General features: G+C 31.1%; 1 protein-coding gene across 1 annotated transcript in view; it reads left to right on the top strand.

The window, feature by feature from the left end:
* Positions 1–13,893, top strand: part of Rpn3 (regulatory particle non-ATPase 3) — a 116,242-nt gene extending 102,349 nt beyond the window's left edge. The window contains exon 12 of the mRNA XM_089246172.1: positions 11,471–13,893. Within this exon, the coding sequence (XP_089102298.1) occupies positions 11,471–11,548 (78 nt within the window). The 3' untranslated portion in view covers positions 11,549–13,893. The remainder of the gene's footprint in view (positions 1–11,470) is intronic.
* Positions 13,894–14,521: the final 628 nt, after the last annotated feature.

The raw sequence follows: 14,521 nt of genomic DNA, 5'->3' as shown, positions 1-14,521 counted from the left end.
GGAAAGGCTTGACAGAGAGAGAGAGAGAGAGAGAGAGAGAGAGAGAGAGAGAGAGAGAGTTTTGAAAATAAAGGCTGGTCGAAAAGCATGGGGACGAAGAAAGAGGTAGCGAAAGGCATTGTGCGTGAATGCGTGCTAGGGATGCGTGTGCGTTTGAAACAACTACTTGTTATTCGATTTCTCCTTCATTTTGCTTGCGAAAATGTACCGTGTGTGTGTGTATGTTAACAGAGATGTTAACGAAGATCTTTTTGAGGCTGTGGAGGAGCGTACCCCACTCGCGAGTCGGTGGACTTGGACAGAGAGGTAGCACAAAACTGTTAATACCGGAGGATTCTCGGTTCAGCAAGGTGTGGGAGGGAGTCGTCCTACGGAAAGAACGTCGGAAAAGTTTTTTTTTTACCCATTTTCTCCCTGCGAAATTTTAGAGTGGGTTTATACCGGTAAAATTTTAATTGAATTTGGTGGTGGGGGAGGAAATGTTTCCAGGTTCTGTCTCTTTTACTCTCTCTCTCTCTCTCCATGTACCTCCATCTGTTCCTGAACTGTAGGTAAGTTAGAAGTCGATGGAGAGGTTGCGGTGTTAGAGGTTCGGATGTATCCGAGGGAAGAGTTAGTTGGATAACATGAAGATGTGTGGCATTCTATACTGTGTGGATGTCAAGGATGTAGTTGGTTGGTGGGTGGTTGATATCAATTTTAGGCATCAACTGCAGTGGCTGGTTCCGTAATTATTAATATTTAATAATAGTTGAACGTCACGGGCCCCTTTTAAATATTCAATCTCTGTCCTGGAAAGAGGGTTGACACTTTCAGTTTTTAGTTTTTCCTTATTCGTCGTCAATGCACTGCTAGGATGGTTGGTTATCTTATTTTGTCGTGTTTCATTTGTCGAATCCGTTTCGATCGGAGTTGAAATTGTGAGATGACTGGCTATGATCCGTTAATGCGTTACGTTATTTCATTTTCGTGATGCTTGTCTAATCTCTGCGGTGATCACATGTCTTCACGCATATATTTGCTTCGATTTATTTTGAATTTGAAAATGTAACGTTCAGTATCATTTAAAGTATCACGTGTTTATTTTGGCATTTCGCTTTTTTTTGTATAATATCATTTTAATTTTCTCCCCGATACTTGTTATCAAAGTTCTGTAACATTAAACATTCTCTGTATTGTTTTAATTGTAAAGCGGGGTGATAATATAACCCATGTGCGCTAAACATTTCTGTAGGTATAACCCTTTCAGACCCGAGCATTCATTTTTTGAAATTTTCAAAATGTTTTTGCACTTTTGATTCTCGAAAAATGCATTATAAATATAAATGCAATCAAATCTTTTTTTCTAATTTTTTTTGTAAAGAAATAATTCACTTCATTCGAATTTTTTCAGCCAAGATGATGCAGGGTACATTCATATTCACATAACAGTTTTTTCAGAATTTTATTGCTAAATTTTATGTAATAAATCACGTTTTTCCCGGAGATGATAGCCATCTTAAAAAAACCCCTGAAACTTAAACTTCAAGTGCTGCCCTCTAATGGAATCTCCCACAATTCATACTCACCATGTTCTAACTCAAAACTTAAACAATCCTTCAAGTCAGGACTTAAATCCCTGAGGTTAAAAAGAAAAATTCTACAGTGAGAAAAAAAACCCACACGTTTGTGACACCAGGGTCTGAAAGGGATGAGGGAAGTGAAAAAAAATTCACAAAATTGTGAAAAGTCAGAAACGTTTATCTCTCTTGTAATAATAATACAATCTGTAGCAGTACTTGACAAATGCCAGGTCGCCATGGCGACTAAAAAGTTGAAATTGGACCCTAGTTTTTTTATGTGTGATAACTTAATTGAAGTCGAAGGACAGCACAAATTATATATATATATATATATCGGAAATTATGTCAGCGTGTATGCTAGTACGTTGAGGCATCCCTATCACCCGACAAGTCAAAGAATACATTATTTTGGACCAATTTTGTCGGCCAAAAATGTTTGGCGTCTTTGCTGGCACCTACATATTTTTTAGATTTGTCATGCACTGATCTACAACAGTGTTTCCCGAAGTGAGCAATATCGTGCTCCCACTGGGTGGGGGTGGAAGCTGTGGGTTTAGAATACGATCCTATGCGTTGGCTTAATTTGGGGGTGGAGGAAAAAAAAACGAAGGAGGGATGACGAGAGATGGAAGAAAAAGCTTGAGAAACTATAACCTACAGCAGTGTTTCCCAAAGTGGGTATTATTGACCCCGTTGCGCGATGGAATGGTCCTGGGGGCGATAGAAGCTACTAGTATAACATGGGATCCTATGGGATCACTTGAGTCGGGAGGCGATGTGAGAAAAAAATTCTGAAGAAGGGGGCGATGTGGAACAAAAAGTTTGGGAAACTATGATCTTCAGCAGTGTTTCCCAAAGTGGGCGATGGAAGGGTCCGTAGGGACGATAGAAGCTACTGGTTTAACATAGGATCCTATGGGTTCGCTTGAGTAGGGGGCGATGGAACAAAAAGTTTGGGAAACTAATGATCTACATTAACTTTTCATGTTTTTCAAATTCACCAGACGTCCCGTATTCGTAAAAATGTGAACGTTTTTTTCCATTGGAAATTGTTTTATTGAACTTGAAATTTTAAAACTGGACATTGTCGCAGATTCATTTTGTATGGGCTCAAAAGTTTTAAATACACATAGGAATGAGATCGGCGTTTTTAATTTACTACCAAAAAATTTTTACTTAAATAGTAATACCAAAAAAAAAAAAAAAAAAAAATACACACTCAAATTTCTCTTATCTTCAAATATTTTTCATCAGGTTGAAAATTTTCATGACGAACCTATGCCTATCACTATTGGTACTATGTTGGCACTATGTCCTTCAATGAGAATGGGGGCGCTTTCGGTCAGCCTCGTCGGAGAGAAACTTCTTATTGATAAAATGAAACCACTAGGATTTATCCATTAGCTAAGTAGCTAATCTGTTAATTAACAATGTAGAACACAAGTACAATAATCGAGAAACAATTTTTATTAAAACGTGAATTTTTTTTAAGTTTTTATTTTTATTGTATTTAACTAAATTTGTATTCGAGGTGTGGAAATATATTTGCTACTTAAAGGATTTTTGTAAATTTTTCAAAATCTATTCCTAAATAAATGCTGCGATGGTTTCATTCTCACCGTAACTTAAATCCGACGTAAATTTGTGATTCAAGTTCAAATTTGTATTCATTACTTATCAGTTATTCATTCAAATACAAATGTACTTTGTTATATAAATCACATATTTTTGAACCCGAGATGTTTTATTGTGAAACCGACTCTTCAGAGAAATCGTTTTTTAACATTGTGATTGAAACATTCTAGACCACAAAAAATTGGCTCTCTTCTGACTCTTCAAAAAAAAAAAAGCTAGTTTATTCACTTTTGCAATTTTCTTGTATATACTTTTTATAGATTTGATGAGTTTCAAACATTAGAATTCTTAACTTTATTCCTAAATGAGAACCCATCACTTTGTGTTTATATACAAGTATTATATATATAACTTTTAATTTAAGAAGTAACAAAAGCATAAAAATCTCAAAACTGACAATATTGTCAATCCGATTGGCTGAAATGAATGTGTTAAGACAGCAAAAGTTGTAGATACATTATATGAAATGACATTGAATTATCGGTTTCCTTACTTTATCTTAATCATGTCCGCATAACTGTTAAAATTGTGAGGTTCATTTTATCAAAACCACGCATGGCAAATCTTTTCGTCAACAATAAAAAAAAAATGTTTTATTTTGTACGATATAAAATTTTGTTATCGAATAAAACAAAAAAGTTTCATCAGTTTCCTCAAAAACCGAGAAAAAAAACTTTGTTTTTCAATACTTCTGTTTCACACTTTTATATATACCCTTTAATGTGTAATGTTTTTCAATCAAGAAAGTGGAATCGATAAGATGACTATGTTTTAAAACAAAAACTGTTTCCCTAAAAAAACTTTTTTTTTTTTTTTCTGGAAAAAATCTGAAAAATCTGAAAAAAACTTAATGAAATTTAAGTTTTTGTACGTGGCAACACTTGAAAATTTGTTACGGTGTGTTACAGTTTATTTTTTATAGTATCTGAAATATGGTGAATTTCAATCGGAAATTAACGATTCATTGTTGATATTGATACTTGAAAATGATCTTTGGAGTTTTAAAATTAAGGGGGAAAAAATAATTGAATTTCTATTCCTTTGTAGGGATTTTTTCTGGGGAAAAAATAGTGTCTAGGGGGCACCAGTATCGATTGGTAAGGGACAATGCGAGGTTATGGTGTCGTAGGGAATTTTTCTCTAATAGGGTTGTTGATAAATGGAATATCTTACCCACGTAGGTAGCAAATTGTAACGCAATTGACACGTTTAAAAAGAAATATGATAAACATGTTGGGATAAATCGAGAAGCTATCCATTTTTAGAATAAGACAACCATAATATTCTTTATGGACATTGTATAATATTTTATCATTTGTATATATTGTTTATAATTTTTGTGATGGTGTTTTTAATTGGGATGCTGTATTTTTGAAATATATGACATCCATATTTGTTATGGATATCTTTTTCTCAGCCACCTCGTTGGGCATTTTACCTGTTGTGGCGTTGCATTTGTATATCTTGCAGATATATTATATCAAATTATTTTACAGAAATTCTAATTTTTTTTTCATTTTTACCATAGTCAAACTTGGTTATAACGACGTAAGATTCAGCGAAATTTTCTCTTTTTTACCGAGATGGCGTTACAATCGACCTTTTTCAATGAGAAATGTAATCCGAGACAATCAAATATTTTGCACGAAGTTTCTTTATGATTAGGGTGACCAGTTCGATCGAAAAAAAACCCCGAGAAATTAGGATAATTAGTACGGGACATCGCTGATTCTCACATGTTGCCAAATGTCGGCGAAATTAGAAAATATTGTTTATAATGACCTTTGGCGAGAAAAAGAAGTTCTATAATAAGTCTGCAAAAAAAATGTATTTCACGGGAAAAAATGAACTTGTGTGTGTGGCAAATATGTGAGATGAATATTTATATTCATTATAACATAATTTATAAGTTATGCTAATTACCTGCATTCCTGATTCTAGTGAAGATCGAAAGGGAATAAAAGAAGCTTCTTTACGAAAAACGGGACGTTTTTATAAAAAGTAGTCGGGAAAGCAAAATACGGAAATTTTTCTTATAGTGGTCGTAGTAAAGTTGGAACGTATACATGCAATAAATCTTTTTTCAATATTAGGTATAAATAAAACAACAGGTGAACATTCCCTTTATTCGATCAGCTGTAATTTCAGGAATTACTTGAGAAAATGTCATTCAAACGAAAACAAAAGTGACAGAAAATTTTCGTTATATTCGAGATGGTCGCTTTCCATCGACGTTATAAGCAAAGTCATCAAAATTATTCTCTATGGGAATCAGTCTGGACCGTTAAATATTGACGTTATAGCCAAGGTGTCGTTACACTTGAGGTCGTTATAACCGAGTTTGACTTTTTTTTAAATCACGTATTCCCAAGGGATCAGTATGATTCGTCCAGGGAATTTGTTAGTGTTAGTATACAGGCATCCATACCCGAACCCAGACCTGCACCCTAACCACTCGACTGCCAGGCGGCATTATTTCGATAATGGTTTTCGAAGGTATTGAATTTCATTAATTTATAATTACTGAACGTAATTCAATTTACTACCGTACAGGAAAAAGATTTACAGAGCATTATAAAACTGATATAAATATAGATACAAGTAAAATCATTAAACAACATAATTCAAATTTATACGTGTACAGTCGAACCATGATTTATAATTCCCGAATTTATTTGCTTTATTTATTTCCAAATTTGTTTATTATTTAATTATTATTTATAATTATTTGATTTCCCAATTTTTTTTGTTCATCAATTTCTTTTCGAAATCAATTTGGAATCGTATTGGTTATAAGAAATATTAACCCCTTTTATTGTCCGAGTTCAAGAATGTTTCGAACAGAAAGTATTTCTGAAAAACATTTGATGAGCAAAATACTGCATTTGGGAAATGTACATTTTATTGATGTCTTTCTCGAGAAATTAGTTTGATTTTTCAAAATCATTGAAATTGATGTATTAGGTAACTTCATGCTAATGGATGACACTAAAATATCCATTAGTCATCGTTTACTCGAATCAATATGAGGCATTTTTTTTTTTTTCATTCTATACTAAAAATAAATTTGGATTTCAACCGTTCGTTTCTAGGAAAAGATCAATGTTTAGAAAATTTAGATTTATTTGATTACTTTGTTTATAAAATTTGGAAAGTTAAGTTTTTATCAAATTGAAATAAATTATAATCTAGTATTTTAAATAATGATCATTGGAAATGTCTGAATAAAGCCGCAAACATATTTGGAAATTTTCTTTTAAAACGATATTTCTTTTAAGAAAATTAATTCACAATATTTAAAGAATATTGGTATCCAACAATTTATGGGTCGTAAAGTATTATCTTATTTTTCACTCAAAAAATTAATATTTTTTGGATATTGTTTCGTTGGCAATTTTTTTTTCCAAAGTCGTGTGATTATGAATGTGTTAGTCTCTTTTATATATATATATATATATATATATATATATATATATATATATATATATATATATATTTTTTTTTTTTATTTATTTTTGGGATTTTATGATAATGTTGTTCTCAAACGAAGGAGCAGTGGCCTTATGTAGAATTCGAATTACTCTCTCGTATTAATTAAATACTGTAGAACCTCTCTTAACCGGATATTTCACAAACCGGAGTTGAACTTCATTAGTTGAAGGTTCTTTCAATATTTAATAAATTTGTATTTCAGCAGTTATTTTCAAAGAAAGGTCCTATATTTATAATAATTTGCCAAATTTCATGAACAAAAATAATAATAATGTGATCCACACGTATTCCCAAGGGATCAGCATGATCCGTCCAGGGAATTTGTTAGTGTTAGTAAACATCCATGCCCGAACCGGGATTCGAACCCAGACCTGCACAGTGAGAAGCTAGTTCCCTAACCACTCGACTGCCAGGCGGCGTATAAAATAGTTTAATAAAATTATTCTTGTCTTAAAAGGAAAATTAATTACTGTCTAGTTTTCTAAAAAGTGAACTGAAAATAAAAAGACCAACAAATATATACTGTTATATTTAGAAATTTCCGTTTAAAACCATAATTGTATGAAGTATAATTCACAATATCAAAAGTTCAGGAAACTAGTTCTTTTAAATTAAAATTAAATTTTTATGACTGAATTTCATGCGATATCTCGTATTTCCTAATTGTTCGATGTTTTAGTTTTCTTAAGCACAAAGATTTAGAAAATTTTGTTTTCTTTCATTAAATGAAATCGATTCTTTATCGATAGCTCTGTAAAGATGACGATCTAAAGATATCTATTGACTGATGCGATCGTGGATAATTGCCTGATCTTTTATTCAAAAATGAGTATTTTGGACTTTGAAACAACTTTTTTTTTTTATTTAACAAAGCTGGGTGTGATTCAGATATGAGATATGATTATCATTTAATGTTAGTGAATATTCGACAATATCCTTCTGGAGGATAGATTGCTAAGCAACTAATTGAACAGCATGGCTGAATGATCTCTTTGAATTGAAGCATCGATTCACGCTCCAAATTGTTGGATTTTTCGAATAATCTAATGCCGAGAAACGGATATATTTTTGTGTAATCAGCCATTTAAAATATCATGCCTCTAAAAATTTAATGTTTCCAAATTCAAGGTGTTATCTCTGTATTTCTCAACCATTAGGAGAAGTATCTATGATTAATTAATTAAGATTAATCAATTCATTATGTTCGAATCAATTTGAATTGTAAAAAACATGCGTGTTTTAATCGACATCAATTTCGAAATTCTTAACTAATAGAAAACGCGATGGGGGAAGACGTTATTAATATTTTTCCCAGCGTTAATTACCATCGTTAGAGATCAGCAAAAAATATTTATTCAAACAGTTTTAAAGTATCGTTAAAAATTCTATAAAATTTAATGTCCCGTTTACGATTCGATCGTTTTCTTTCCTAATTGAAGATTTAGACGGCTTCTTCCCGGCTCATATCATTTTAATGGCCGCTCTTTTTCAGTTCTATAATTAAGATCTCTTGAAGGAAAAGAGACGAGCTTTCTAACATGATGCGTTTTTGAAGTATTTTTTGGTTTAAAAATTCTCCGGGAATCTTTTTTTTATTGAAATTAAATATTCATGACTAAATTTCATGCGAGAGCTCTTATGTCCGAACTAATTGTTCGAATTTTAGTTTTTTTAAACACAAAAAATTGTGTTTCCTTTCAGTAGTTGAAATTGATATTTGATCAATGTTTGTGAAAGTTGATGAGTCTCATTAAAATTGACTTAATGAGCCATTTTGGTTTGAATTAGCAATTTTTTTTTTTGAAGCAAAAAATAACTTCATTTGAAAAGCTAATTAAATAACTAATTAGTTTTCATGAATGTTTTCGGTCTTGATGCATTTCAGTATATCAAAATAGTGATTATAATTTTTTTTTAAAATTAATTTTGAACGGGTGAGCGTCTTACATCTCATTTGCATACGTATTTAAGACATTTGTGGAGTCCATAAATATTTGACTGAAAAAAAAGAGGGGAGACGGTGGCTTTACGTAGTGTCGGAGTTTTTAAATGTGTGTAAATATTTAATGTTGATACTTTGTTGGAAGAGAAAATAGTCTTAATGTTCGACAATTTAGTTTTTTAAGTCTAAAAATTTAGGAAATTTAGTTTTCTTCTACTTGTTGAACTGGATTCTTGATAGATATTTATGAGTTAAAAAAAAATATTTTTTTTGATAAGACTGAATTTTGTAACTGTTTTGAAGCAAAAAATAATTTTATTTGAAAAATTAATTAAATAACCAATCAGCATTCATGATTTCTTCGTTCTACATGCATTTCAGTATATTGAAATACTTATAACTTTCTAAAAAAAATTGTGGATGAGAGTTTCTTACACATCTTATTTAATACATATTTAAGATATTTTAGAGTTTTATGATAATTTACTACAAGAAAAGAAGTGAGTGGCTTTAGATATAGTCTGAGTTTTTCTCACAGCCATTAAATACATTAACACCTCCTTTAACCGAATTTTTCTCTATACCGGACTTGAAAAACCCTTTAGACTAGTCAAGAGTTCCACTGTGTATTTTACAAAGATATGTACAATTTTACCATCTTTTTTTCATATCTAGAGATTTCGTTGGTCATTTTGAAAAAACGAATGAGTGATCTTGGTCTGAATTAGTAATTTGTTTGTAATTATGGTGAAACAAAAATAACATTATATATGGAAAAGTAAATAAATAATATTGGATTTTTTTGTTGTTTATGCATTTCAGTATATTAATATATTAGTTCTAATTTTTTGGATCAATTGTGGGTGTGAGGTTCTTATACATCTCATTTACATGTATATTTAAGATATTTCATAGTTTTATGATAATTCGCTTGCAAGGGTGGCTTTGCAAATGCCAATACAAAGCCACAACAGGCAAAATGCCCAACGCGATCGCTGAGAAAAAGATGTCCATAACAATTATGGATATAATATATTTCTAAAATACAGCAACCTAATTAAAATTGCAATTAGAATATCTAAAGACTACATGTGCATGATAAAATACTATACAATGTCAATACGTAGCTTCCTAATTTTTCTCACAGCCATTAAATACGATACTCTTTTAACCAGATGTTAACCTAAACAGGACTTTGAAAACTCCTGTAGGCTGGTTAGGAGAAATTTCACTATATTTTCTTTCTAACGCGATATGGAATTGTCAGTTTTCCGAGAATTTCATTTTCTCGGGAAAATATGAAATTTAACTAATTTCAATCGGTTCTGATTTTTGTATGGCAACACGAACATTTTTGTAATGTTTTACAGTTTATTTTTCACAGCATCTGAAGTATTCGAAAAAGTTCATTGGAAATAACGATTATTACCAGTGATATTGATACTTCATTGGAGAGAAAATTCTTAACCTATTTATTCGATAATTTACTTTTTAAGCATAAAAATTTGGGAAATTCATTCCCGATGGATATTTTTTGTCCCATTAAAAATGACTGAATAAGCCGATTTGGTATAAATAGTAATTTCTTATGATTTTTCGAATTAAAAAATAACTTTATTTGAAAAAGTAATTAAATAACAGTATTTTTTCGTCCTTGATGTTGCATATATTAAAATAGTAATTATCTTTTTTTAAAAATTAATTATGAACGCGAGTTTCTTATGCATCTCGCAATGCATATTTAAGATATTTTATGATAATTCACTTGAAAGAGAGGACAGGGGCTTTATGTAGCGTCCTAGTTAGTCTCATACCTATTAAATGCGGCAGAACCTCTTTTATCCGAATGTTTCCCTAAACCGGACTCAAAAACCTTGAAGACTGGTTAATTAGATCTCACTGTATATTTTATTCCGATAACTGAAATTTCTTAATGCAATATGAGATGGTCAGTTTTCCGAAAATTTCATTTCTCGGAAAAATATGAAATTTGACTGATATCAATCTTCATATGGCAACACCGATTAGAATTTTTATGATGTTTTGCAGTTTATTTTTCACAGCATTTAAAGTATGTGTCACATTTTATTGAAAATGACGATTATCTGTTGATATTGATACTTCATTCGAAGAGAAGAGAGTAATTAAATAATTATTCGATAATTTAATAATTATTTTAAGCGTAAAAATTTGAGAATTTTTTGTTTCCTTCTATTGGTGGAAATTGGTTCTTAATCGATATTTGTGAATATAAAACTCTCTTAACTTGACGAGACTGATTATAAATGACTTGATTAGCCATTTTGGTGTGGATTAGTAATTTTCTTTCGTAATGAAAACTTGACTTAATTTTGAAAAATTAATTGAACAAGTAATCTCCGTGCTTGATGCACTTCAATATATTAAAATAGCAACAATTTGTTTTTAGTTAATTTTGGATGCGAGTTTCTTATTGCATCTCATCTACATGCATATTTTAGATAGGGTCTTATAATAATTCAATTTTTCAAGAGAACTGGCCTCGTGTCCGAGTTTTCTTGTGGTCACTGCACTCTTTAATTAACGTTTCGTGCCGTGCTATTGATGGATGGTGCTTTGATTTGTGAAGAACCGTCAGATCTCGGTATCTTTGGTACATGTCTAGCGCTGTTTACTCGATGTGGTACGGTGCAAGCTGGAAGACCAGAGAGGTTAATTTGTTATCCGCACTTTAAAACTCGGTGAAGTTTTCTCTTTGGTTGCGACTATGTTTCAAGTTAATGACCTAGATTGTTGACTAGATTGTGGGTGTTTGCAAAAGTCCTTATCGGTGTCTTTTTATTTATTTGTCTTTCTCCAGGAGCGTCGGGAGCGGGAACAGCAGGATCTGGAGTATGCCAAGGAAATGGCCGACGAAGACGATGATGGATTTCCTTGAAACTTGTCCAAGGAAGTCACAAAAAAGAGTGTAGAGGAAGGCGGATGATTTACATGATGGGAAAAAAAAACAACATGCTTTCCTCCGCTGTTTTTCTACATGTGCACTGTCACTAGTTTAGAACTTTTTTTTCCTCTTATTTTCATCCTTAAAATTATATATTCAGCATTTTTATTTTATTTGGTATGGACGTTATTTACGTATTTAAGAGGCCTCATACCTTTTAACATGATGAAAAACTGCTCGTCCAGTAGAAATATATATAAAAAAAATACAATTTAACCATTGATTTATTTAAAAATGTTTACACATGTTTGATTGTCTAGGCCGGTATGAAGTCTTAAATATCTCTAATACTTGCACATTTTTGAAAATTTTCAAAAATGCGCATTCATATGACAAAACTGTTATTTAACTTTTTCAAAAAAAAACCCTATAAAAATGGTAACATGAATGAAATATGAAAGAAATTATTTGGGGGAAAAAAGTTTTATTAAATTAAAATTATTAATTATATATACAATTAATCACCATTCATTAAAAATTTTAGAACTCTCTTATTGAGTTTGTAACGTTTACAGCAGTCTGTTCAAAATTTAGGTACTACAGCGAAACCTGTCTAAGACGGACACTATGATACGGAAACCTATTTAAACAGGAATCAAAATAGTCTGTTCAGTGATTAATGCTTTGATTTGCACCTTTATAAAACGGAACATTATTTCAGTCTCTTGACGTTCCGTTTCACCGTATAATCAAAACTAAAAATTGCACTGCTTAATTAGAAACAAAGAGAAGCGTCCCGTAAAAAGGTACAGTGGTAAATAATGGGTTAAAAACAGCTGCTTGTGTGCATGATAAAATAACATTTCATTTCGACTTCTTTGTCCTGAACAGCGATTAACTCCCGGCAAATGAGTCTGCTTTTTTTTTGCTATTTTTTCATTTTTCTTGCTACTGAGCAAGGAACATCACACAGCACGCGCGTTTCGCAACATAAAGTTCCGAAACGCGTCTAGCTGCTGTTCTTTTTATATTCTGGGTTTATTTACGTTGATATTCCATGTGCATTGTCATAGGTCAGCTTTCCGAGAACTTCATTTTTACGGGGGAAAATATGAAATTCGACTAATTTTATTTGACTCGAATATTTTCGTTCCGATCGCTACATAAAAATTAATGATGTTTTTGTTTATTTTTCCCCAACAACTGTGAAATTGACATTGAATCGAAAATGACAACAATTAATATTGATACTTCATTGAAAGAGAAAGATTTTCGATGATGATTTTAGTTTTGAAGCCGTCAAAATTTTGGATGTTAGTTCAAATTGATTCTTGATCCATACTCATGGAAGTTGACGTGTCATATTAAAAATGAGTTTATAAGCCATTTCGATCTCAATTAATATTTTCTTTTCAATGGTTTAGAAGCACAAAATAATCTCGTGTGAAAAATTAATTGAATAAGTATTTTTTTTTTTCGTTCTTGATAAATTTAAATGTGTTAAAATTGTAATTTTTTTTTTTCCATTTATTGTAAAGGAGTGTTACTTCGACATCTCATTTACATGCACATTTAAGTATGTTTTAAATAATGCGACTCTAGGGGCCGTGAATAATATTGAGAGAATGGAGAATCTCAATCTTTTGCTTCATTTCATGTACTGAACTGTTTCCTATATATATATATTGAATCAATTTTTATTCAATTACATTGATGTCATGCCATTTCATCATGCGGTAAACGGTTTTTAATGCTTTTTTTTAATGAAAATTTGCAAAAAAATTAGAGATATGCAAAACTATAAATGGCATAGGATAGAATATACAATCGGAAATATGTGTAAAAAATTTTGAAATAAATCAATGGTTAAATAGGATTTCTAATGATATTTCTACTTCAGCATAGTTTTTTCGCCATGTTAAAAGGTATGAGACCTCCTCAAGCTTTGTTCTGAGAGTTATCACATTTTAATTGTACTAATCTGATTCGTGTATTCTCGAATTTACATTGTTTATATATTTTTGTACAAAGTCAAATAGCTCAATAGAATTAATATGCTCGTAAAACATTTCTTGGTAAATGAGTTAATTTTCTGAAAATATATTAATCAATATAATAATGAAATGATATTTTGATTATTAATCGAGATTTTCAGCTTCGGGTATTTTTTTATTATTTAAATCATTTTTCGAATTTAATCGATAAGTTATTGATATTTTTGGATGTTATCAATTTTTTCTGAATAATTATGTTATGTGTACTGTATTGACATATATTTCTGATATATTCCTCCACCATGGAGCAGTTTCTATCAATAAAGGCAAGTTTTTCTTTCTGTATTTGAGTGTTAATAAATTATTTTGAAGAATAAATCATTGAATAATTTTTTTTTCAAATATAATGGTAGTTCAAGTTGTCAGATTTCAATATTTATGAGCCGAATAGCGTTATCATGTCAACGTGAATTAATTCTAACATTGAAGTAATTATTCCGTGCATAAATATTCCTTAATGAAATATTTTTTGTCGACTTGAGACTTCTCTCATGCCTAAATAAACATTGATTTCTCGTACGTGTCAAATACTTCAAGCTTGAATGTTCATGTAATGTAATAAATTACTCGCATGAATACTCTATTTTCTCCTATAATTCCCAAACCTTGTTTCTTTGTTTTGACTGAAAAGAGGGTTCCGTTGACCATTATGTACGGTATGTAAATCGTCTCTGACTATCCATTCTAGCATGAAACTTTTACGCATTTGTGTTTATGTGTAATATTCACAGTTTTCTCCCCTCACAAAACTAAATTTTAAAACTTGAATATATATATAGATAAAGCAAACAAACCCTCTCAATTTTAACCAAAACACCTTCACTTCCCTCCTCTCTCTCTCTCTACATTTCCATCTGTATCTTTTACACTTTCTCGTGTTCATTTTTCGCCAAAACATCAAAATTTTCCTCCC

This window comes from Pholcus phalangioides, unplaced genomic scaffold, assembly GCF_987345545.1.
Source record: "Pholcus phalangioides strain wild (caught in Gottingen) unplaced genomic scaffold, Ppha-v1.0 ptg000017l_1, whole genome shotgun sequence".
Taxonomy (NCBI): Eukaryota; Metazoa; Arthropoda; class Arachnida; order Araneae; family Pholcidae; genus Pholcus; species Pholcus phalangioides.
Note: the sequence above shows the minus strand (reverse complement) of the source record. Positions and strands in the feature narration are given on the sequence as shown.